Source organism: Battus philenor, unplaced genomic scaffold (genome assembly GCF_028537555.1).
Source record: "Battus philenor isolate CCGP_79_NKW_IND1 unplaced genomic scaffold, ilBatPhil1.0.hap1 SCAF_17, whole genome shotgun sequence".
In the NCBI taxonomy this organism is placed as follows: domain Eukaryota; kingdom Metazoa; phylum Arthropoda; class Insecta; order Lepidoptera; family Papilionidae; genus Battus; species Battus philenor.
The window spans coordinates 7573305-7597785 of NW_027181679.1; the positions used below are offsets into that span (position 1 = coordinate 7573305).

General features: G+C 32.4%; 1 protein-coding gene across 1 annotated transcript in view; it reads left to right on the top strand.

The window, feature by feature from the left end:
• The first annotated feature begins 385 nt into the window (after positions 1–385).
• The window catches only part of LOC137920047 (neural cell adhesion molecule 1-like), a 71273-nt gene continuing 47177 nt past the window's right edge, over positions 386–24481 (top strand). The window contains exon 1 of the mRNA XM_068763278.1: positions 386–503. Within this exon, the coding sequence (XP_068619379.1) occupies positions 386–503 (118 nt within the window). The remainder of the gene's footprint in view (positions 504–24481) is intronic.

Consider the following 24481-nt stretch of genomic DNA (forward strand, 5'->3'; position numbering starts at 1 on the left):
CAGTATATTTAACCGCGAACCAAACACTCAGCATGCGTGATATAATAAAATTCAATATGAAAAATGTCAGCCAATAAGAAATCGGAAAGTCATAAATCTATTACGTTGACCTTTACTGAAAATAGAACTTTTAGAAATAGCTTCCGATATTAAATTACTTGAGTTTTTCATTTTTATACTTAATTGCATACGTAAAAATTGAGTTCTGTTGATATAATTTAAAATAGCACTTTTTAAACATTACTGTGTAAGATTACGAAATTTCAGTAAAGAAAAGATTCATTAGAGTTCGATTTTGATCATAAGTATAAAACCAGTGACTGCTATGCATGTAAAAATAAGTTAACGAGGGCATAGCAAAAAGTTTTCTAGTATTTATCATAAAATGTGGAATATAGGTGCGAACATAGTTAAAACAACGCTATGGCATGTTATTTTCATAACTTCATCTGCGATGTTAGTGGTAGGGACTGGAGAATGGAGTGAAGATGCAGAAGACTTGGGTAAGGACAAAATTTCAATATTTTTTTTATATAAATTTATACCAATCTTTTTGACATTTTAAACATGGTATTAAGCATAATAGATACATTACATTAAAACTTATTTTTTGCTTTTAATACAAGGTGTATATATACTTTAATAACAGCTTTAATTACTTATTTTTTATCTGTGCTTTTGGTTCTAGCGCTATTACATCAAACGTTTTGCGTTAAATTTTATTACAGTTAGCTATAGGTAGAAGAGACGAGAAAAGTTAAAAATTCTTTAGAGGAAACAGGTAAGATCTAGGGAACGAATGACGTAAGCTCTTTTCCAGAAAGCACTTCATATGTCAATTATTCAACAAAACAATAGGTTAGAAACGGTGAAAGAAAGTAATGTGAGATAAGCGGCTTATCTTAAGGCCCAGCACAGTGAGGCCATGTTCATTAGGGGCCTTGCACTCTATGAGGTCCTAGTGGGAATATGGATACTATTTAGAAAAAAATCATTTGCGCATGCCCAAAGATTTTTTTTTAAATTTCGTATTTAATTATAAAATGTTTGTTTTTACATTGGCTTATGTCGTATGAACGTATATCTTACTTTATTACTCGTTGTTAGTTTGATTCGTAGTTTAGTATATTTTAGATAAAAATTTTATGTTTATATGTCATCAAATGAGTCTTTAATAGTATATCATATTAATAATTGAAGTAGAGAATAATGTTTCGATAAGAAATTTAATATAATAACTAAAATCGTTAGCTAATATTGATAATTGCAGGGTAAGTTATTAAGGTGTAGGTAACGAAATTTAATATCTACACTGTGTTGTTAATTAGTGACCTGGTTACAGTACCCTTTACTGACTCAGATTTTAGTTTAAGAAGGTGACTTTGAATTGATTTAAGACAAAATATAATAAAACCGCAATTTCTGAAGACGAAAGTGTTTGACCAGTGTGTTTTGCTGGTTACATGAATCTGAGATGTGGTTTTAACGATAGACTTTATAAGCAGGCTCACGATCACGCAGAGAACAACGGAGATGGTTACGTACACTTTCAGTGCGAGAAGGAATCTGAAATGTGGAGATTCGTAGAAGAACCAACGCCACCCACGTAGATCGAAAAATTACTCATCTTAAGGATAAGAGGACAGAGTACATCGCTCATGCAACCGAAGGCCATTGGACCCAGAAGGTTCTTGAACGCTGAGACGCGGTGTAAGCGAGCCTTCAATTAAGTGAACTGAATACAAAGATAAGGTCGGGAGAAATCGCTGGATGTCGGCAGTGCATACTGGTCATCATGGCGAAGTTTGGGGGAGGCCGATGTCTTGCAGTTGGCGTTTTTTCTTTATCGAATAGCTTGATGCGAACGATAAAAATTAAAATATTTTAAGTGTTATACGCGAAACATTCAAGTCCCATCAGTAAGAGAAACGTTCTTGACGAGACAAAGTAATTGTTTGGCGCGACGCCAACGCAAGCCGTCTAACATACTGGGAATCGCTGCAATGGTTATGGAAATCTGGCTGTGACAGCTGGAAATCCTTATGTTCGTCTTTTGCTTGTTGAAAATTTTATTGTTTAAATACTTTGCTAAGTTTTATGAACGTACGCCAATTACAGACATGAGGATTATTACGCATTAATTATAGTATTTCACGTATCTCAGATTAAATAAATATTGCAGGAATTTACAATAATGTTTACATTTATAATCTAAATAAAAATCCTAATCATTATAAACAGAGTTCAGATTTATGTAATAGATTTTCGGAATGCATTATTGCCCCGCGGTCGTTAGATCTTTTCATGGGAGCAGTAGCTCGTTCAAGAATTTATCGTGATGAAATAACCATGTTTTATTGAAAAAACGTATAATATAGTTATCTAAAATTTTAACTTTATGATATTGGGTAAATATGCAGTATTTCTTCAAAAAAAACAACAAGGCATTTTAAAATAAACGGTCTGCATCCAGTGTATTTAGATGACTTTAACAAGGTCATCCGTCCAAGATGTGGGTGGACATTCTACGCCAAGCTTGTCAGTATGTGGTCTCCATTCCAGAATCTTAATACCCCAGTTGCCAACTGTTCTACGTGTTAACGTGGCCTGTCTAGTGTTACAACTTGTCGATCCGTTGGCCTAAGTCGGTTAGTTTTGTTCGTCTGCGGATCTCTTCGTTCCTAATTCGATCTCGTAGAGAAAAGCCGAGCATAGCCCTTTCCATGGCTTGTTTGACGACTGTAAATTTACCAATGAAGCTATAAGTATATAAGTAAATAATATAATTCTGATCTAAAAATCTGGCACACCATATGTAAGAAATTAAATGCTGCTTTGTGCGTTAATTGTCTTTCAGACGGTATAAAAGTTGGAACGCACTTTTAATCGCTGCCATTCGGTACCGCTTGAATATGCGCCAAATATTCGAGCAAGTTTAATTTTATCACAAAAGTTTGAAATTTATTTAATTACAAGGCCGAACATGTAACTTAAATTTAAAGGGAAAAAAATTAAAAGGGAATCTGGCCATTGAAGTCACTTAAGCTAAAATAATTATTTTGGACGAATATACGGCAACCTTCAACGGCAGTTAAATAAAGTTGGACTGGAGCGAACCGTTGACGCCACATATTTGTTTGGCGAATATGCGCGAGTTAACCGGTGTAAATTAATTACATGTGTGGTCCGCTATAATTACGTAGTTCATGTTCTGCTAGTGTGACTTAATACAAAACCGTTTTAATACAGTGCTAACAAAACGTTTTAATCAAAACTTTTAATTAATATTACATAATACACAAACTGATAACTAACAATATTGCCGAAATAAATTAAATCACTAGAATAAACAGTAAAAATTGTCTCTGATTTTTACGAATTATATACAAGGAAATATAAGTCTTAATTAGTTATATTTCCTCTGACTAGTGAAAATTATTATGTTGTAAAAATAAACCCATTTTTATTTCATTTCATAGTACAAGAAAATCATTTCGTTAAAAAACGAAATGGTTATTTCGAGTTGCATACTCGTAAATACATTTTTTGTCTAAAATGTGAATGCGTTATAAATAAAATAAAATTCATTATTATAAAATCTTGTAAAACTTTTATTTTCAAAGATATCTTAAAAATTTACGACCAAGTAAAGATCACCGCATTTTGTTACACGTCACTTACGAAAGCCTGTTTTGAAATATTATTGGAATTCCGAAAGGTCGTGAGGCAATTGGAATAAATTCCTCTTTTTTTCCATACAAAATGTCCAGCACTATTCCCGGTTATTTGTGCGGCGTCAGTCAAGTGTCGACAACCTGTAGGTGACTTTGAAATACTGTTTTTATTTTTTTCGATTTTTGACTTATTAATTTTCTGTTCTAAATTATGGATTCATGTGCAGTTATTCCTTATATAACTGTTCTATATTACATTTAATCGAATAATACTGAAATTTGTAGTGACTAACATACAAGGTATTTGAAAATGTATGTAAAAACTTTAAAAGGGTTAATGTATAGTCCTCCTTCTTCTTTTGTGCGGATAAATGCCTAACGCAAGGCATAGGCCTTTCCTTAAAATCGCTATGGTGATCGGTCTTGCACTGCCGCGACCTCAATTACATCGTCGGTCTACCTGGTGGGGATCCTACCAGCGCCTTGCCTAGTATATCGTGGTCGCTACTTGAGAATCTTTCGGCCCCAACGGCCACAGGTTGCATGAGCGATATGCCCTGGCCACTGCCACCAACCATTTTCACGTGTATAGTCCATATGCTGTCAATTATTGTACCTTTTTAAAAATAAAAGATTTCATAAATAATAAATTACATAATGATAATATAGTAGAAAAAAATATTTCAAAAATTTAAATTACTACAGATTAAAATTAATTTTTGTGTACTGACTTTGCAGACTTTGCACTCTGAGAAGTTAATCGTTTATTGCATTCCAAAAGAAAAAAATAAATTAATATGTCGTATCTCAGAGTGATCACTTTATATAGGATGATTAGAAATAAATGTAAAAGCCTTAAAACTGAAGAATGCTACATCGATAATCAATCACCCTATATATTTTACAGTGTTTCAAATCTATGGTGACAATCTGATGTGCTTTATAGAAGGACAAGTTTATCTAACAGCATCCTTAAACTTAAAAAAACGTTGACTTTAACTTTAAGGTTCCATCGGGCCCTAATCTAAGAGCCCACAACAATGCCAGACATTTTTTGTGATCACTTTTATAAATATCCTCGATATAGTACATAGATTTTAAACAGTTAATAATCATTTAAACTGATTTTAGAACTTTGAACGAGTTTTTCTTAATAAATGATTTATTGTGTAATTCGTATAAATGCGTATACAGTTGCCGCCGAAGGAATTAAAATTTTTAGATATCGATTGAATAACTGACTATAGAGGTATATGAATAATGACACCACTTTTAATAGAACAAATTGAAAATACGATGGAGATGCATTAAAATACAAGAATTAACAAAACATGCAGTGCATTGCAAATGTATGTACATATGTACATTTTTGTAGAGTTTTCTCTCGAATAGATAGACAATCACGGTAAATGGACTATTTGTTTTTAACCGCAAATCTGTATTGTTTTTAGAAAAAAACAATTAAATGTAATCTATAACAAATTTGTGTTACGTGAATTTCCGATTCAAACAATTTGAGATTCATTCATATTTGGTGACGTTAATCTTTAAAGTTCTTACCGCTTTGGCAGAGTTTTCATCCATCCATATCAATCGATAGACGCTTACTGTATATAGATAAAGCATTGATAGATATTATCGTTGTAGAATAATCAAACTAGGAACCATTTTAAGGTGCTCTGACCTTATCGTTTACAGCTATATAAAGCATTGCTTTTGATACGACGTAGAAAAAACCTTAAAGATCGGCCTTTTATACAAGCTGAATTTCATCCGCAATAACTACTTCGTTATATATACAACGGAAATAAACAGGAGAGCCTGTAACTACTAACATGGGATTACACTTGAGTACTCAGGGATAACTGAGTGTTCGTAACTTATCACACAACGATGTGGATTCAATAAAGGCCTAAGTGTTTACAGAAATTAATTATTGTATGTTAAGCGCCTTCGAGTCGTTCCATCAATAGTATATAATTAAGTTAAAAATATTTTCTGCATTTTTTTGTGAAAATATAACTATGATATAAGTTTTAAAATATGTTTTAACGATTATTTGAAAAATACACTAAACTGTATTAGACATTGCTCGTGCAAGTTCGTATTCGGGGCCTTAGGATTCTCAAGTGGCGACAAAGTCTGTTAAAGCAGGGCGGAGAAGCTCTCTATGAGGTAGTCCAACGATATTATTAAAGTCGTGCAAAGTTGCTAAATGCAGGCAGCGGGAGGGTAATCATAGCAATCTTTGGAGGAGATCCTTTGTCTTGCAATGAGCCTCAATCGGCTGACTTGATGATGAAGTCGTATAAAAAACATTGTATTTTTCCTCTTATTTATCTTATTATCCTAATGATACGCGCATTAAACGTTAAATATATAAAAAAGAAAATAAAATGATAAAAATTATAAATAAATGATTAATATTTCGTCCCGTACGCTTGTCACGGGAACATAAATTCAGCGGAAATAAAGTAAATTTAAACTTCTGACAACACAGTATGATCCTTTCTAATTTACAAAACCGAGTCGTAAAGTTAAATTATAATATAACTTAATAATGAATATTGTGAGAATTGAAAATACTAAACTAAACCAAAAAAACCTACATATGAAAATAGTGGTAGTGGGCGGGGCATATCGCTCGTGCTACCGATATCCATAAGGGCCGAAAGGTTCTCGGTAGGCGCGCAAGAGCCTGTAGACAAGGCGCTGGTTGGACCTCTTCTAGGTTTAGTCAGTCTTGTTTGTATTGGACATGACGCCAACTTATATCAGCTTGGCAAGACTGAATTTACCCCGAGAATTAGGATCCCTGACCTCTTCTAGGTGGACCGATGACATAGTTAAGATCGGCAGCACAGGACCGGTTATCGTGGCGATGTTTGGGGAAGGTTGATGCCATGAATAGAGTGATTATCGGCTTAGAATAAAGAGAAGAAAAAGGGCTATACATTCACCACTTTAAAGTTTTTACACATATTTTATACCACGCTAAATGTTAGTTAATATGTTTCACTTTTATTCATAATAATATACTATATGATATACTAAATGATTCTGAACAATCGACCTTGTGTTTTGCGCATCATGGTTTAAATCAGCAAACGTCTCGACTTCAACCTTAACAACTTGTATTTTGCCGACTCTTCATATGATATGCCATGTCTTACATTATGATAGTTAAATTGTAGTTTCTTAATGTTACAGACGTAATAAGGAATATTTATTCCAACTGATATTATTTGTCAACCATTTATTATTTTCAGATTAATAATTGAATTATTGTATATTAAAGCTATCTAACTTGAATAGCTAAACATAGTACGTAACTATTTATATGGTAATGTTCGTAGATTAGCGATATTTTTACAATTAAAAATTTCCATTTAAGTGTATTTTATTTGCTAAAGATTTCCTAGTTGATAAATATCAACATAAATAACTCGGCGATTACATGATTTGATATAGTTTGCAACAAGATTTAAATGTAAATACGTGATTATATTAATAAACATTAAATTAAATGTAATTTTAGAAGTAAAACCTATTGTGTGTTAACTATTTCAATTTATTCACTGAATTATCAAAGTCGTAAATGTTAATGGAGAAGCTTTATAACTAAAATTTATAGAAAATTTTAAAGTGTGGTGTCAAGATTTAATTTGAATATTCCATGAGTATCAAGGTCCACTTTGATTCTGTTTAAATTTGAATTAGGTCAGAATCTGCGTTTCAAAACCGTATGGTTAAACCGTGCTAGTCACAAACAAAGCGAGCTAATGATGTTTACACTTGTCTCTACCCTACACCCTGCCGTTTCATCTTGAAATGTATTGCTTTGTGATCGGAAACCGTTCAAGCCAATGATTAACATATAGGTACAAGAGGTGGTATGTCAGTGCAGTGCTTGATTTCAATGCATTCATGGCTGTACGACTTTCAACATCAAAATGTAAAACAAACAGCGAGTTGAGGGGAAAACAATAAAACACGAAACAAAGAAAACACAGAATTTATTTCAGTCTTTCAAGTTGCATACTAGTTCGTATGCGAAGCACGTGCTGCGGAGTTGAGTGTTGGTTTTGAATATCAATAGATCCCGTGAGCGTATCAAACAAAGAGCATTATATTTAACGTGCCGATTGAATCGTCTATATTAAAATGTTATTTATTGATTATTATCAAACTAAATATAAATATAAATATATAAATAACATTTAAAAACGGGGCCTCCTAATTATACCGTTAAAAAAATTAAAAAAGAGCACGCAGACAATAAACATAAACAAAAAATTGGCGTTAACATCTATAAAAGTCAAAACCATTCACTGAAGGAGCTTAATTGATTATCAAGGTTAAGTAAACAGAAACGCGTTTTCTGAATTGCCGTTTCAGCTCATTAAGTTCAAGAAACGCTAATTAATGTCCTTTGAAGTATTCACTAAGCAATTCCATCGTGTCGTAGACTACCCGGCCTGCATCTCAATTACGACGAACAGTAAATTTAAAATCAACATTTAATGAAATTAATACGTCAATTTACTTCAATTGTTCTATATTTGATGGACTCCATTGCTTTATAGTTTTTGTTTTTATTGCATTAAAATATCAGTTACTCAATTTTTCATATCTATTTATCAGTAAATGAAATGGTGTTTTAATATATAATTTGTGTATTACACCGGAAAAATATTGGACATGAGTGGAATTTTTAATACAACATATATACGCAGCTTATGTAATAAAGACTGTTTGATTATAAGTAAGGTACATAAATTCATATATGCAAAAAGAACGTCCTAAGAATGTTCTCTTCGCGTATATCTTTAACTTTTTAAAAAAGGTTTCAACTTTTATATAGTTACTAAAATATTTCAGATGAAAAAGCGAAACGTTAAGAAATTACTTTAAAAGAAAAAAATTCTCTTCAAAGCTATTTTTCTCTTAAGGTATTGCGTAGCTGTTCGTAGAAGCAACGTAATTAATTTAAGATTATAAATCCTTTATATTGGCGGCAATCTGGGTTATTAATTTCCTGATTATGGGATGATAGGCATTCAATTTACCATCTTTGATTGATAATACCGTCGCATCGCCGCTTGTTTTAGTTAGCCGGGGTAGGAGGGTAGGTTCCGACCTATCCACTAGACTCTGGTCTAATTCAAGACTTTGAATGTATTTAAATTTTATCAAAAATGTGAAATGAAATTTCAATATCGCCAATCATTCTGAAAACTCATTTAACTTTTACGCCGAACTCGTGTAGATTATAATCTTTGTAAAGTTTATTATAGGACGAAAGGCTATTTGTTCATACTCCGCTATACTACTCCGTTGGTGTATGTCACACATTTTCATTCTAGACCATTCTATTTTCATAACTCTGTTTTCCTTTACCTTTTGCAAACAGAGATGTTCTTATAATATATACGAAGAGTGTGCCTCCCACGAGGCAAACACGCGACCAGAGGTTGTAAGATAAAATCTTTACTAGGCTACCATAAATTGAGCAGTAGTAACTTGAGCTTAGCCGTACATCAAATAGCTAAAAAGCATTAATCTGATCACAGATATGAACCATCTACAATCTTTTAGGAGGTTTTGTAAAATAGATCAAAAATACAGTCACATCACAGGAGAGACGTTTAATGGTTCGTATCTTTTAAATAAAATATATTTATATATATAAAAATCTAAAAAAAAAACTGGAACTCGATACCATGGAACTAGACACCTTGTGAATCAGTAGTTCTTTTAAGAATTGTTTTATTCAAATTGGTTTGTAAAAAAAGAAAAACTATCAACAAAAACAATCAAGTAACTTTTGGATACATTTAAATTTATTTTAATTGGTGTTATGGCTTGCTGTACTTTGCTTCTCTAGAAAATTATATACAAATTAAACACAAATGTATAAACACCGCTGAACACATCGACGTATATTGAAGATTATCAAGTGACAAATGATTTACAGGCTATGTTAGTTATAACTGTACAATTAATTTACTACTATCATGCTAAATTACACAAATGCTGAGTAGAGGTTGTGCTATTAAAGACCAATTATGTTAAATAAATCTTTTAGGATTAGAGATAAATTACAATTTAGATACCCCTAAAGTTTAGATTTTTTAAATTGAAAATCGAAATGGTAATTAAAATTAAAGAATATTACTATGTCCCCAAGGTTGGCAGAGGGCGTCCACAGTACGTCGCCATACCGAGCTCTTGAGCCTCGCGCTTTACTTCCCTCCTCGTGTATCCAACTGCCTTAACTTCTGCAGTGATTGTTCGCTGCCAGGTTTGCGGTCACGATTTCGCTTTCCTCGAGGATTCCATTCTAGGGCTTGCCTCGGTATGTAATCGTAGGGTCACTTCGTAGCGTGTGGCCTATCCAGTTCCACTTGCCGAGTTTGATTTGCTGGCTGATCGGCATTTCACTTTCTCAGGCCAGTATATACCGAGAATACGTCGAAGACAGTTACTAACGAAGACTTAGAGCCGACGCGAGATATCTTTGGTGGCCTTCCGCGGCTCGCATCCAAATACAAAAAAAGTTCCTAGAGTCTCCCAAATTAAATAGAGTCTTTATTCAAACGTTAAAATTAATACCATCGAAAACATGATCTTTCTATAGGAACGTTGATCGTGTAGGTCCAAAGTGTTTCCCGATAATCGTTGTTGCAAATACACCTTGTGCATTGTTTTCTTTAATTAATCGATATATTATTAGGCACGTTATACGTATTAAATTGAAACAAATAGTTTTGATGTTGCTCATTGATTCGCCTATTACATGCCTTTAACTGGATACATTGATCTTAATGCTAAATGAATAATTTAATATATTGTACTATTTAATAATTAAAATCATCATCATAATCCGTAATTCATTACCTTAGTTTGGTGCGTACTGATAAGCGTAGCTGTCTGGATTTTTATAAGAGTATGTGTCACACAAATACCCTGTTAGTGATTGTGTACGCTTTCTGGTGAGAAGGAAAGAGTTAAATAATTGTATGCCTATGGATTTAGGCTTAATAGAGAGAGATATAAGTAAGAAAAGGACCAATATTTAGCCACTTCCGCACATGCAGTGGTAGTCATGCAATAAAATGCACCGCCCGCCAGCCCACTGATAAATGTGTATGCGGCAAACAATGCGAATCACACAACCGCCATCGCCAAATTACTCAACTCGTGTTTTACCCCTCCACTGGGCATCTTCAGGAGTTATGTTACACCGATTAGTGCTAGTGTTGTTTTTATTGCATGACTACCACTGCATGTGCGGAAGTGGCTAAATATTGGTCCTGATTCCATTAAATAGAGAGAGATATTGTAATGGTCAGTCCCCTGGTCGTCTAAATTATGAAGTAAAAATATCTTTAGTTATTAAGTATGTTTTATTTCTCGATAATTGTTTTCTTATCCATAGGCGAAATAGTTTCGCGTAACGTTATAGACTGGTAGGCCAAGTTTCAATGGAAGCACCGCAATGAACTTACGAGAAAGGAAGATATTCAGTCAAACGTGCTTTGATAAACTGCCTTTTGTGCCCCTTTGTGTTTGCCGATAACACCAGCAGCCTCACTGTACGTATGAATGACGACATCGTGCGATAACTAAGTAATATAAACAATTATATTTTTTTCAAAGAACTTATTTTGTAATTTTTATTAAAACGAAAATAATGAAGAAAAATATTTACAAATTTGTACTAAGTAAGTGCAGGGAAAATTTTTTTGGATTCTCAATAAAAAATTATGAAACAATGAGCACATAACGTTCAACTCCTTATAAACTCATAATTCAAATAAAAATTGAAAATTTGAAATGTCTTTACTCAAATGTTAACTTTTTACAGGAACTATTGAATCGTCAACTGTCTTAAAATCATAAGTATTATGTTACCACCGGCTAGGAACGCTGATATACCGAGATGACCCGCCAGAAACAAAAAATTCGCTCTTTTTATATGAAATTTTAAATTTATATGTATACATTATACTATCAACCGTGATTATTCGTTCCACGCGTTTAGATCAACGAAAACTTATTGAATACTATAATAAAACACAAACAAACATACCACACACAAAAATACATTATAGTAAAAAGTAGTTACAAATATTAACTTTTATTTAATTTTTTGGTCCCCACGGTTCTTACTTTGGATGTATTATTTAAGGAGAAGGATGATGATAGCTGTAACACGGTTTATAATTAGTACAGCTAGCAACGACATACTAGAATAAAGCCGATTGTATTTTTAAAAATATAATAGATAAATTAAGACTATACATGTATTATTACGTTATTAATTGTTACGATAAAAAAAAACATATGAAATTAAGGTCGAATTAATAAAACAGGCAATATTTTTATAAGATTATATACTAATAATTTACCTATTCATAAAAAAAAACTTTATAATATTTTGTTAAAAGAATAGTAATTAAAAAATTTAAATTAATTTTACGTATTACAATTACTTAAGTTTTTTAAATATTTATCAATTAACTCTTAATTAGTTAACTGAAAAATGTAAGTTTACAAAACAATGTTTATTTTACAGTCAAAAGCTTTTTAAGTATTGTTCGCACGGAGACGATTAGCAATGGAAGTTTCTGGAACAATAAAAGACTTGACTACTGTTTAAACAGATAGCAAAGCTTTCAAACAGCTCCCCGGAAAATTCTGACTTCTAAAAGAAGTCATTAGCAAAGAGAGAGTGAACTTTCTTGCCCCGGAGAAAATAAATATTTTCACGACTTATCAGAACAATAACATTAAGTTTTATAGGATCTGTCACTAAAATATTTTCATAATAAATGAATTGTTGGCATTTTGGGTAGCGATTATTGGATTATGACGTTCTTCGAAAGAAGAACAAGCGTAATTAATGGAGTCATATAATAGCAAAATAATAGATAGATTTCCTATTTTCTTTGTGGCAAATTTTAGCAAACTACTAGTATGCGTACGCTTTGGGTCCCAAATATGCGTAATAACTAGTTTTTGTCGTGATTTAAAAAGTTTTACATAACTTTTTTAATGGAAAGATATTTTCATAGAAATTCACACAAATTTTTTGACCAATTAAAAAAAAAAACAATGTTACATTTTTGAAACTATGGAACATGTTAATTTTTAATAATTTTTTAATATATTGGTTGTCAGCATTTTTATTACATTTCCCTGTTAAATAAATTTTACCGTTTGCATATAAAAGTATGTACTACAACACCTTTAGGCTTTATTATTACAAAAAATACATGAACTTGTAACGAAAATATTCACACATCAATATAGTGTGGTTAATTATAAGTATAAAAGCTTTAGCGATGAATGTGTAGATCATTTACTGTCAACTAATATAAAGGTATATCCTATCCAAAAAAAAAAAACAATAATTTTAAAATAATAAATAATAAAATGCATAAAAAGCATTCTTAAAATTCAAATTACTATATATTAGTTATTGTTAACTATCTGTCCGTGCAAACTTTTTACCGTTAATATATACCGTAAATAATAGTAACATATTTCAAATTGATCACTTTATACAGGTGATCAGAAAGGTGTAAAAGCTTTAAAGCCTTTTGCAGATTAATGATCCATAATTTGACCGCTTTATAGTTTTTACACCTATAACCAAGAACCCCCCTGTTGATGAATAATACCTATTTCTGTCAAAGTATAATTTATTTATTATATTCAGTGTTTAAGTACACTGGTAAAAGGCCAGTAGATCTATAAATTGTTTAACAATAATTTTAAAAAGTAGCTTGAAGCGAAATTAAAATAAGTAATAACATTTGGTAGTTAATTACTAGGGCTCCGTTACTAAGGTATATTTGAACAGATAATAAATATAATACAAACATCAAACCGCTTCCGACATATCCTAACGCGCATCGTGAATTTCACGCACCATAATTTCACTATACGTAATGTTCAATAAAAAAGACTATTTCTTGCGGTCCGGGAACTGTAACTGTGAGGAAGGAAGACATTGGAGTGACGTTAGTTTGATATATGAGCGGCGCCCTTTGTGCGTTCGTCGTTAATACGGAAACACAATGCGCACCCGACGGCTCCCGGGTACTTCGCCCGACTTAAGAATGCCGCTCCACATCTACGCCGCAACGCGACAGCCCTTCCACTTCATATAACCTACATTAATTTGGGTTCACACTTATATGTCGTCAATTATACATACAATTACTCTTGATTAAATAATTTAAATTTTGTCGGAAGACACTAAATTTTGGCTCCTTCCGACCGGTACTTTTGGACTTATATGTGGGACGCCCGTGTCCAACAATTGACAGGTCTTACGGCTGTGATTATGGTGAATTATTTTAAAATTTAGTTTTTTAGCCATTTGTTTATTAATTCGTGCTATTATTTACAAATGATCATTTACACTATTTAAAACTTCTGTACGTCATGTAAAACAATGGCAGATGAGCTCAATTAAATAAAAACTAGAAAAACTTGACCACGCGTTTAATATAGTATACTCAAACTGAAAGCTACGAGAGTTCTGAAAGCGCCCTGATCAGCGAGGAACCTACAATAAACTCTAATGGGTTATCTTGTGTGATGTGACCTTATTGCTAAAAGGACCATAACAAACATTAAATGCTGTTTATTCTGATTAAATAATATAACAGCTAAAATCAATACGTTATCAATTTGAAACTCAGGGAGAATTAAATCAACGCATGGGCTTTATTTTATTTAGGTGGGCAAAATTGTACGCTCGACTTGGAATCGAACGGGGCCGGGATTGTTTTGCGTTATCTCGGGTTAAATTAATGTTGATATTACAATTTCAACTGTGTTATATAAACATCCATACAATTGTTAATTTAATTGTACATTTAGCAGTACCATTCTTCTAGGTGCGTTTAAAAGAGAACATAAGTAATGGGGAGGCGACGGCTTGGCACGGTCTCGGTGTAGCGCGTCGCTGCGGTTAGGTTATGAACAAACGCTTAGAAAAGGAAATAATTGTATGCACATAATTATTTGTGCAACGCCAGCTTTGTTAGAACGGACACCGGGAACAAAGCGTAAAGGCGAAACTAGAGGAAAACGTACTTATGATGCGAAGACAATGTTCAATGGAAGAGTCATTTTTAATTTAAAAAAATAATTTTCTTTCTCAAATATCTTTTTTAAATATGGTTTGATTCGTAAAGTCAAATAACGTTAGATATAGGTCACATCAAATCGTTTTTTTTTTAAAATCTATAAGGTAAGCCTATGTTCAGAAATATAGTTACTAAGGTTGTTATTATGGTGGTGTTGGTGATGAATCGGATAATATTGTTAAATAAACAATAAATTGAATGAAACGTATATTCTTGAAGGTAAGTAAATATGCAAATTACTGAACTCATATAATTATTTTATACCACTCGGCAGATTAGGCAGTGTTCAGTCTGCACCGCATTTGCATGGGTGACCAATAGGGCTATTAACAACGGAGCACATCCGTATTTCAAATGTCACGTTAAACCCGGTTTCGGATGTAATCTCCGAAACTGTCGTTTGATCATAATACGGTAGAACATTTTGTAAATTTTTAAATATTAAATACCAAAACATTTTTTTTCGTTTGATAAAGATTACGAAACTATTTATTATTTTAGCTTTCATCTGTTTTGTTTACAAAAAGATGAATTATCTGTAATATCACTGTAATGTAGTATAAAATGCTGTATTGCCTTTTGTATTATATTTTTATATCGATTATATTTACCTTGTTTTATTATTATTTAATAACGAGTAATTTAAATTCCCTTAAGATTTTTTGAAAATTGTTTATTAACGTTTAGTTAGGCAAGCATAATTATGGCCACGCCTATAATAAGCACATATTTAAATTTGTACAATGTTTGTTTATTATAATGTCCCGTCGGAGTGCCTAATTAAAACAAACAAAAAGACGAATAGCTTTATAACACAAAATAAAATAGTACGTTATATTATGGTAAAGTTTTTTGTGAAGTATTTTACGTCTAAATTACGTTAATAAATATTCATGATGTTTACAACACTATGAAACACATATCGTTTGCGTACACATGGAGCCATTGTTACATTCCAAGATCTTGATTTTCTTTCCATTGAAGTAACATCTACGTGCAGACGCGACGAAAACCGCAGGTGTTTCATTATTCCGTTTTAATGGCGTCAGTACCATCGGGTTACGCGTCAGACCATTCGCCGAGAACAAATAACGCTTAGCGAATTGAATACAGGATTTATAAGCGCAAATTAATTATAATATACATTTCGCAGTAATTGCGCATTTTTGAACGAATATTCATATATTCGTAGTGTGCTAATGATATATTATATAAGTAAGAAAAGGACTAATATAGCTACTTCTGCTATGTAGCAGTAGTCGTGCAATGAAGTGCACCGCTCGTCAGCAAGTTGATAAATGCGCATACAAACAATGCAAATTACACCGCTACCACCGTTAAAACACTCATAAATCATTAATCAATTGGATTAGCGGTGCACTTTATTGCACGACTACTGCTACATAGCAGAAGTAGCTATATATTAGTCCTTTTTGTACTTAGGATGGACTTCCGCAAAGTAACGCCTAAATGTAATAGATATATATTATATAAATGTATACTGGCATGTAACTGTTTAGCGGCATTATATTTGGCACATGAATATATTTAATCGGAATTATTAATGTTTTACATCTTCGTTTTTAAATTGTTAATATTATTTATATGTATTTAAATTGTTTAAATTAAATAGTGTTAATAAAATATTTTCGTTTGTGATGTCTATCATATTTAGTTATTTTCTATTAATTTTGAATCGACAACAAATCTTACAATGTCGCTGGCCAATACAAATCAAATTAAAATAAAGTAGAATTGCAGCATCAGTGGCAGGAAATCATAAAATACGTTACACGTTTAACTATACACTAAATAAAAACATTTTACTAGAAGTGTAACAAGAACCTCATTGACGTGATGTCATTATTATCATTTCAGCCTTCAGCTATAGCTTTCCAATAATACCGGCTGAATACGGACTGCGTCCACGACTTTTTTCGACAGTCTTTGGACAATCTTAACAAGATTGTCTGACCCGTGTCGACATCGTCCGCTGCGATTGCTGGTCTGTGCTCTCGAACCACAATAACCCAACGGTCCTATATTCTGCATCCTTTATCTCTTCAATATACCAATTTGATGGGCTATGTTACTTTCGTTCGTCTACGGATCTCTTCACTTCTGGTTATAAAATCATCATCATTATCATCATGACAGTTACACGGCCACTGCAAAACATAGGTATCCTCCAAAGATCGCCAAATCGGGGAGTGGTCTTTCGTGTATAGTAATATTGTATTTAAATTCAGGTACGAAGTATTCCTGAATGTTAATTGTGAACGATTAGTATAATAAATATCTGTCATTAGTAATTGGTACCATATTCACGTTAGAAATAACCGCTAAGCGGTAAATACGGTATTAATTATTATATTGACTGTAAAATTACACGTGAAATTGATGTCATATTTCAGCTTAATATAAATACATTGGAATGTGTTTGCGGTGGTAGAAATAACGCTTGAAAATAGTATGCGGTGAATGATATTGATATGTTGAAATGAAAATTGTTTACCCTCCTGTAGGGGAGCGCAAGAAGCCCGGCGCGACGCGGAGGGATATTTAAAAAGTTTCATAGTCATCGTCAATGCGAATCAATAAATTCAACCCTTTTTATGATTCGCTCATTCGCTTTTATTGGACCTGTACGCGAGTCTAAACGTGCATCACTCAGCGTCGATAAAAATTCCGAACGACTTTTTATAGTGCATACGCGAATGTGGAATAAAAAGCCGCCTTTTCACTTTATTTTACGTATTTGTTACAGAGTTTAAATGTAGCTTTTACTTTAGCGTAAATATAGACTGTTAAGGTTTTCGGTTTTATTTCTACCGATATTATTCATTTTCACACTCGTTAACTAAACCGGTACTGGTCTTATTAGAAATCGTTGGGAGAGGTCCATGTCCAGCAGTGGACATCTTGCGGTTGAAACGATGATTATATTAATACTCTTATTTTGTCGAATATATAAATAAAAAAATAGTAGTTAGCGGTAAACAAGTGTAGACATCTGGTAATTTGTGTTTAAAAATTTACGACATATTTTAAAAAAATTCTGTCAAAGAACCAGTCACGACTTTCAATTTTTACCTATAATATAATATTAAACTTTAATAATAGTAAACTGTGGACATTTTTAGTGTTTTAAAAACCGTAAAGTATTTTTATAAGCAGAAACTTATAAAATTAGGTATTATTTATGAATAAATAACGAAATTATTCTTCCGATAAATTGTATGTAAATTATATATAACAGGTTAATCTACAAATCACAATTCTAGAGGTAGAAACAGTATTACACAAGGGGTTTAAAAATTTAACCGTTGTGAAACGTAACAAAAAACATAAATGGTGCAAAAAAGTAACATTAAAGCGGGGCTACAAATGAGAACAGAACGCTTCCCGCGTTATCCCAGTTATCTTCTTGGAAACAGAAACTGCCGACGCCGACGCCTGTCAAGCGAATTTTGTGAATACCCTCTGAACTGTGTTCCATTGTTATTTTTCGTTTGTACTTTTTATTGTGGTTACTTTTTTACTGATATTTGTGACAATAACAAGTCACGGAAAGGGTTATAATCTACCTCAAATTTTACGTATCTCTCACAATTAAAAACAATTTAATTTTTATTTAACTCTTATTATGTTCCTTTTATATGTGTATATTCACAAAGATTTTACATTTTAATGATAACGTTTGCTGTATACCTTAATTTTATTTCATTAAATTTTAATTTGACAAACGTGGGGAATTACTTATTACTCTTCTAATTGTCCTCCACTTTCGCTGCCATAAAATGAAGAGAAAAGTTCATATATGTCAAAAAAGTAGTTTAGTCATGTTTTATACTATAAGAGCTATAAAATATGCTGAAGTGTAATTAACTCTCCCTCAACCCCACCTACAGGTATAATTTCGTTAAATTCGTTCTTAAGTGACCTTCGCTTTATAAGGAAATATTTTTACCAATTTTCAATGCCATTAAAGCCGGTATCGATATCTTTGGAGTCATTATTCCAAAGATATCGTGATGAGTCAATACATAAATGAAAATCTATAATATAAAGACGATACCGATTTTGAAATGTAAAAAAGTAGGTACTGACTTATATATAAACTTATAATTAAAAGACAAAAAGGGCATTGTGGTCAGTGTTAATATTTCATTTGTTAAAATTCTTTAATATTTGTTCCATAACATTTATATTATTTTCCTTTTAACTTTATGTTATTTACGTAACTTACAAACCAAATACTTTGCAAGTATTTCACCACAGACGGAATTAACGCAGCGGAACATCACCGATTATGTTTGCAGATAATACGCCGCTCCGTTATTTATTGCCCTGATAACGTAGGCGATGATTTAAGGAATGTGGATTATGTTTGCGATTTAATATAATAAATAACTTAACCACTCGTTTCGTTTATAAGGAATGCGAGAACAATTACGCCATTGTAAATATTTGGAAATTAGGAGTGGGCCACATAATTTGTTTACAGTAATGACTGCGGTAGGATTCGTGTTACATAAGGAAACGTAATATGAAGAGAAATAAAATAATTTGAATTCGTAAAGTCTCAAACCTCCATTGGTTTACCGTGAGGGTGTCAAGTCCATCGCGTTGTAGTGGAACGGGTAGGGTACGGTGCTTGCGGTTGACGATCCGCATAACTGGCTTAAGAGCTGGACTCTTCTGAATACTCAATCAAATTTTAAACGATCCTACCAATGTTGCTCTAAAAGGCTGTTCCGGATCAGCTCCTTCCTCCTTTTCATACGAATTCACTATGAAAATATTCTTAGTTGTTTGTTACTCACGTACACGTAGACCATCACGGATGTGCAATCTGGAGCTACTTCTAAGAAATAGACCGCGTTCGTAGATTTATTTACATTAAAATCAATTGGAAGCGGCCTGTATTTAAGGTTTTCGGTCCACCTTATTGGCGGACATCCTAACGCTGAGCTTAACTCCAGAATCATAAGGCCCCAGCGGCCAGTTTTTCTGGGCACTACGTGGCCTGGCCGCTGCTACTTCCACTTCCCAATCCAACGTGTCAGTGGTTTTCGTTCATCTGTGGATCTCGTCGAGCCTAATTCCATCTCGAAGAGTAACTTAAACTGTTTATACATTTTTTTAAATACCATTCGATTTATTTATAATTACAAAATTTTCAAAAGTTTAAGAAGTTATTGTTTAATAATATGCGATAATATTTTTACAATTTTTTCTGTGAATTATACTATCTATGTTACTTTGCTATATATTAGGCAAAATAGTTATTCGAATACCTGTAATGCAGTATTTAGATATGGTGTATCCATAGCGCGCGATCCGCTCGGTGTGGTCAATTCATGCATGTAGCATCATACTCTAACTGCTTTCAGGCACGTGAAGGCATCATTTGCCGGCTACATAGATATTGTAAATGCTTATATCACACTAACATTATACGTTTAATTTGATTCAAGAGAATGTTTGCTTTAATTTATGTTTCCTTAGAGTTTGGAATCGAATTTATAAGTATTAAGTGTAGTCTCTAATAAAATTTTAATATTTTCTATCGTAAAGATAATTGAGATGTGTAACTTATTTATAAGATTACATGAAAAAAAACGTTATTTAATATATTACATGAAAACAATTGATCCAAATCAAAACATACAATTCTCTTTAATTTATAACAACAACAAACGTAAATACATATTAATGTTTTTTTTATGTTTTTCTCTTTGATTTTTATAGTTCTTTACGTTTCTTTTTATAGCAATTAGTAAATTTTAAGTATTTATTATCAATATAATATTTTTACGTCTTTAGCCAACAAGGTAGAGAAACGACAGTTTCATGCTTGATGTTGAATGTTGGCCGTTACCAAGCGGTCTCATTTGAAATCTACGGAGGAGGCCTATGTACAGTAGTGGATCTTTTACAATTGAAATGATCATGATGAGATTTTTTAATAATAATATCGCTATAAGGAAGAGAAGTTCACGAATAAATATTTATAAATTATCTATCAAAGCTGTTGTGTGATCAATAAGACTAAATGAATATTTTGTTGTTTTGCTTTTCGTTAGTGGACTGGAACCGAATGCAATGTAAAATAAATTGTAGTGAGATGAAAACCTTAAATCATCTCGCGCAGTTTTGTCCACATGCCACAAGCGCTCAGACACGTAACTGCGTGTTGCGCGGATCATAAAACATTTGGGTACGCCCCGCCCTACCGTGGCTCGGGGAAATTTTGTCCACATTTCCGAAATATTGCCCCGTTACTCCGTGACATGGTTGTTTGTGAATTATTTTCAACTGTTCGCAACTTTTGCGAGTACGGGTGAATGAAAGCTTCACTATAAGGGATCGTATATGAGCTTCAGTTGGAAGCCAGTCTATTTTCAACTTGTTTTATTTTAAGCTCGGTACATTTGGTATTTTTTTATAAATTTAACGTACATTCTAACTTTGTGTGGAATTAACACACTTAATGATATTTCGGATCATTCGCAAAATCGGGTTTCACCATTACAAATAAAGAAAATGTAACAAGTCTCTTTAGGTAACGCTTCTCAAAATGTTTTTTCTGGAACACCATAAAAATTAATAAAAAGGCGGACTTAACATGGCCGTATTGCGTATAGAAGGAAATTATTCCATTGACATAGTAAAGTTAAAGTAATATCCACTTTCTACTTTCGTTACGTTACGTATATATAGATATGCACAAAATAGTTTTTTTGTTAAATCTAAAAAAACTTATCGGGAAATGTATTGAGATTTTAAGTTTATTTTATTTCAATATTTCAGAAGTTATAAGCGCCACTAAATAATTAAACTCGCCTAAAACTGTTCGTTGACTGAATTAATTAGATTTTATTATTTTAGAAGGGAAGTGATTAATTAAACAAATAAGGGAAGTTGCGGTATGTAATAAATTTTGTAAACAGTAGCGAAAAGGGTTAGTTAAAGATATCGGTCACAGAGGGATTAATATACAATGAAATATTTGAAAACCAAACAGACAATAAAAGTTAAAATAATACCTTTCAAATTTAAAATTTAGGTTATTTAGCCGCGAATGTTAGTATTAAGTGGACATCAAAATTGGATGATAAAACCAAAACTAAAAAAAAAAATTATATACCGATATTCGCGCGACTAAAATTTGTAAGTCATAACCAACAAGTGATTTCAAATTGCTCGATTTAAAACAAATCTACGAAAGATTCCTTTTAAAACCTTTCTTAACGACTACGACTTAATACTGCTAATTTTAATCTTCAAAACAATCTCATTAAAATCTCAAGTACTTATCTTCATTACATAAAATTTTCTTTATGGCTTCCGAGAACAATATTTTAACCCGGGTAATTTTATCGTTCTGCCTGCGTTTGGAAAATTCATTAAACTTCGTCATTGTTCTACATTGTATTGTAAAGACAGATTCATCTTCAACAAAAATTTTTTGTTTTATAAAATTATTTATAGATTACCTTGAAATTTATCTCCAAGCTTCATCCAGTTTACTCGTCTTAATAATTATTTTAGACATTCACTATTTGACATAGTTTTCCTCTATATTTTCATAAGGCGTTTTCCAATCCGTGGTCCAGAACCTTTAGATCGCAAGTGCTATTTCACAACTGGTACAGCCAGGCTTCTTCAGTTCAGGTTCCTTCAATTCAGTGGAAGAGATTTTTAAAAGGATTTGGAAAAAAAAAACAGTGATGATAACCAGTATATCATCGTGTAGTCTACTTCTCTTTAAAATAATTATATGTCCTGTAGCGGTATAATACAAAGTCAATGTAAAACTTTAACCAATATTAAAACAACAACATAACGCAATTAAGAAAGATGTCATTTAAAAACCAATACATTTTTATATAAGTACCTCATTCAGAAGGATAAGTATGTAGGCACATGTTCGTTGGGTGCTGATAAACGGTAGCCTAGCAACCATTTATATATAAAAGACTCCCCGATGGGCTTTTTCACGAACGACATTTGTAAAGCGTTAAATGGAGGTGATTTTAAAAATGGATCTCGTTTGTTTTCGAACGAGCTTCTACGTTCCCCGTGTATTTTGTTTGCGTAATCTTGGTTATGCCCTATTAATGAAATTTGCAATTTATTCATGCAATATATGCCATTTTCAAAAGTTTATATTGCAGTATATTTGAAACACTTGTTTTTAAGAATTTCCATTCAACTCTTATTTTATTATTATATAATGTTTTTGTCGATATTGACAAATGAAGAATTGGTGAAAACTTATGTATGTAGTATTAAATATGTTTATCTAAAACCATTTGATGTTTTATGTTGTAAATAATATAAACAAGCGGTTAATGCTTGTATATCAATTTTTAGTTGTTTTTATTGTATAGCTTTATAAAGGTTTGAGTGTTTAGCTGCTTTGTGAGCAAAAAGCTTTTCTTTTAGCTTTAACATCTATTTCTAATTACCCTGGAAAAAGTGATTACTCTGAAACTTTGTTGGAATGCGACAGGCCAATAGCTTCTGGCAGTATAAATTTCTGCAGGGACAGACAAAGAAATAGTAACATGTAGTAATCCGATTTTTATTACATTATTATAATGACATTGTGTATTATTTCTGAAATTATTGATTTTTGGATAGAGTGTAACATATAATAATTTATGGCAAATATGCAATACATTCACCCCTTCAAAGTTTTTAAAGGTACTACTATTACCTTTGTCATAAATACCAATCTTCTTGGCTGTTTGCATTTTACTGATGTATTAACGAATACTTACAAATTTAAATATCGTATATAATTGCATAAGATATTAATTTAAACATTAAAATTAATGAAGGCTTTAAAATAACAGAATGTTTGGCATATATTAAATTATCGTTTAAACAAGCCGTGATTTATGAGTTTCAGTTTTAACATTTTTTGCACGGCCGCGTCAGACAAAACGCGAGGGACGCCTAGTCCTCCATCCCCGCCAGTGTAGACAGAGAATAGGTCGTTAGAGTACTCATGCACCCTCTCGTTTTCCCGTTTAATAAGGGTCTCCCAAGAAACCCTAGTAGGCTTAATGAGCTCTTTCTTAAGATACCTACGGCAAACGGATTCTTTACGACCTCTTTTTGCGAATTGTTGCCCGTGTAATTTGTGATTAAAGTAAAAACGCAAAATAATTTACACAAAATTACGCTACACTTGATAACAGACTTGTTTTCGGAGATTTAATTTGTTATGAAATGTGCTTACATTGCTTGCTTAGTTATTGAGGTACAAGGATTCTAAATGATGAATAATTTATTATTTCGTTCTTATTATGTACAAAAATTAAACTGTTCTCTAGGTGATTTTAGCTATAGTATATTTTAGGTGTATTTACAAATACTTCAACTTGTATGATTTGAGAAGGTCTTATGAGAAATGGTTGCTGAGACTTATAGGTTTTAGAAAGGAGACTGCAACATGCGCAATGTAAAACGTTCAACCATAAGGTAGACAGACGACCTTAATATGGACTTCGGAAAATATCGGATACCGGCTGCTTCCAAATGGTCTTACCAGAAATCTGCGGATGAGGTTTTTGTCCAGCAGAGGGATAACCAACGGTACAATATACATAAAAGATTGTTGGT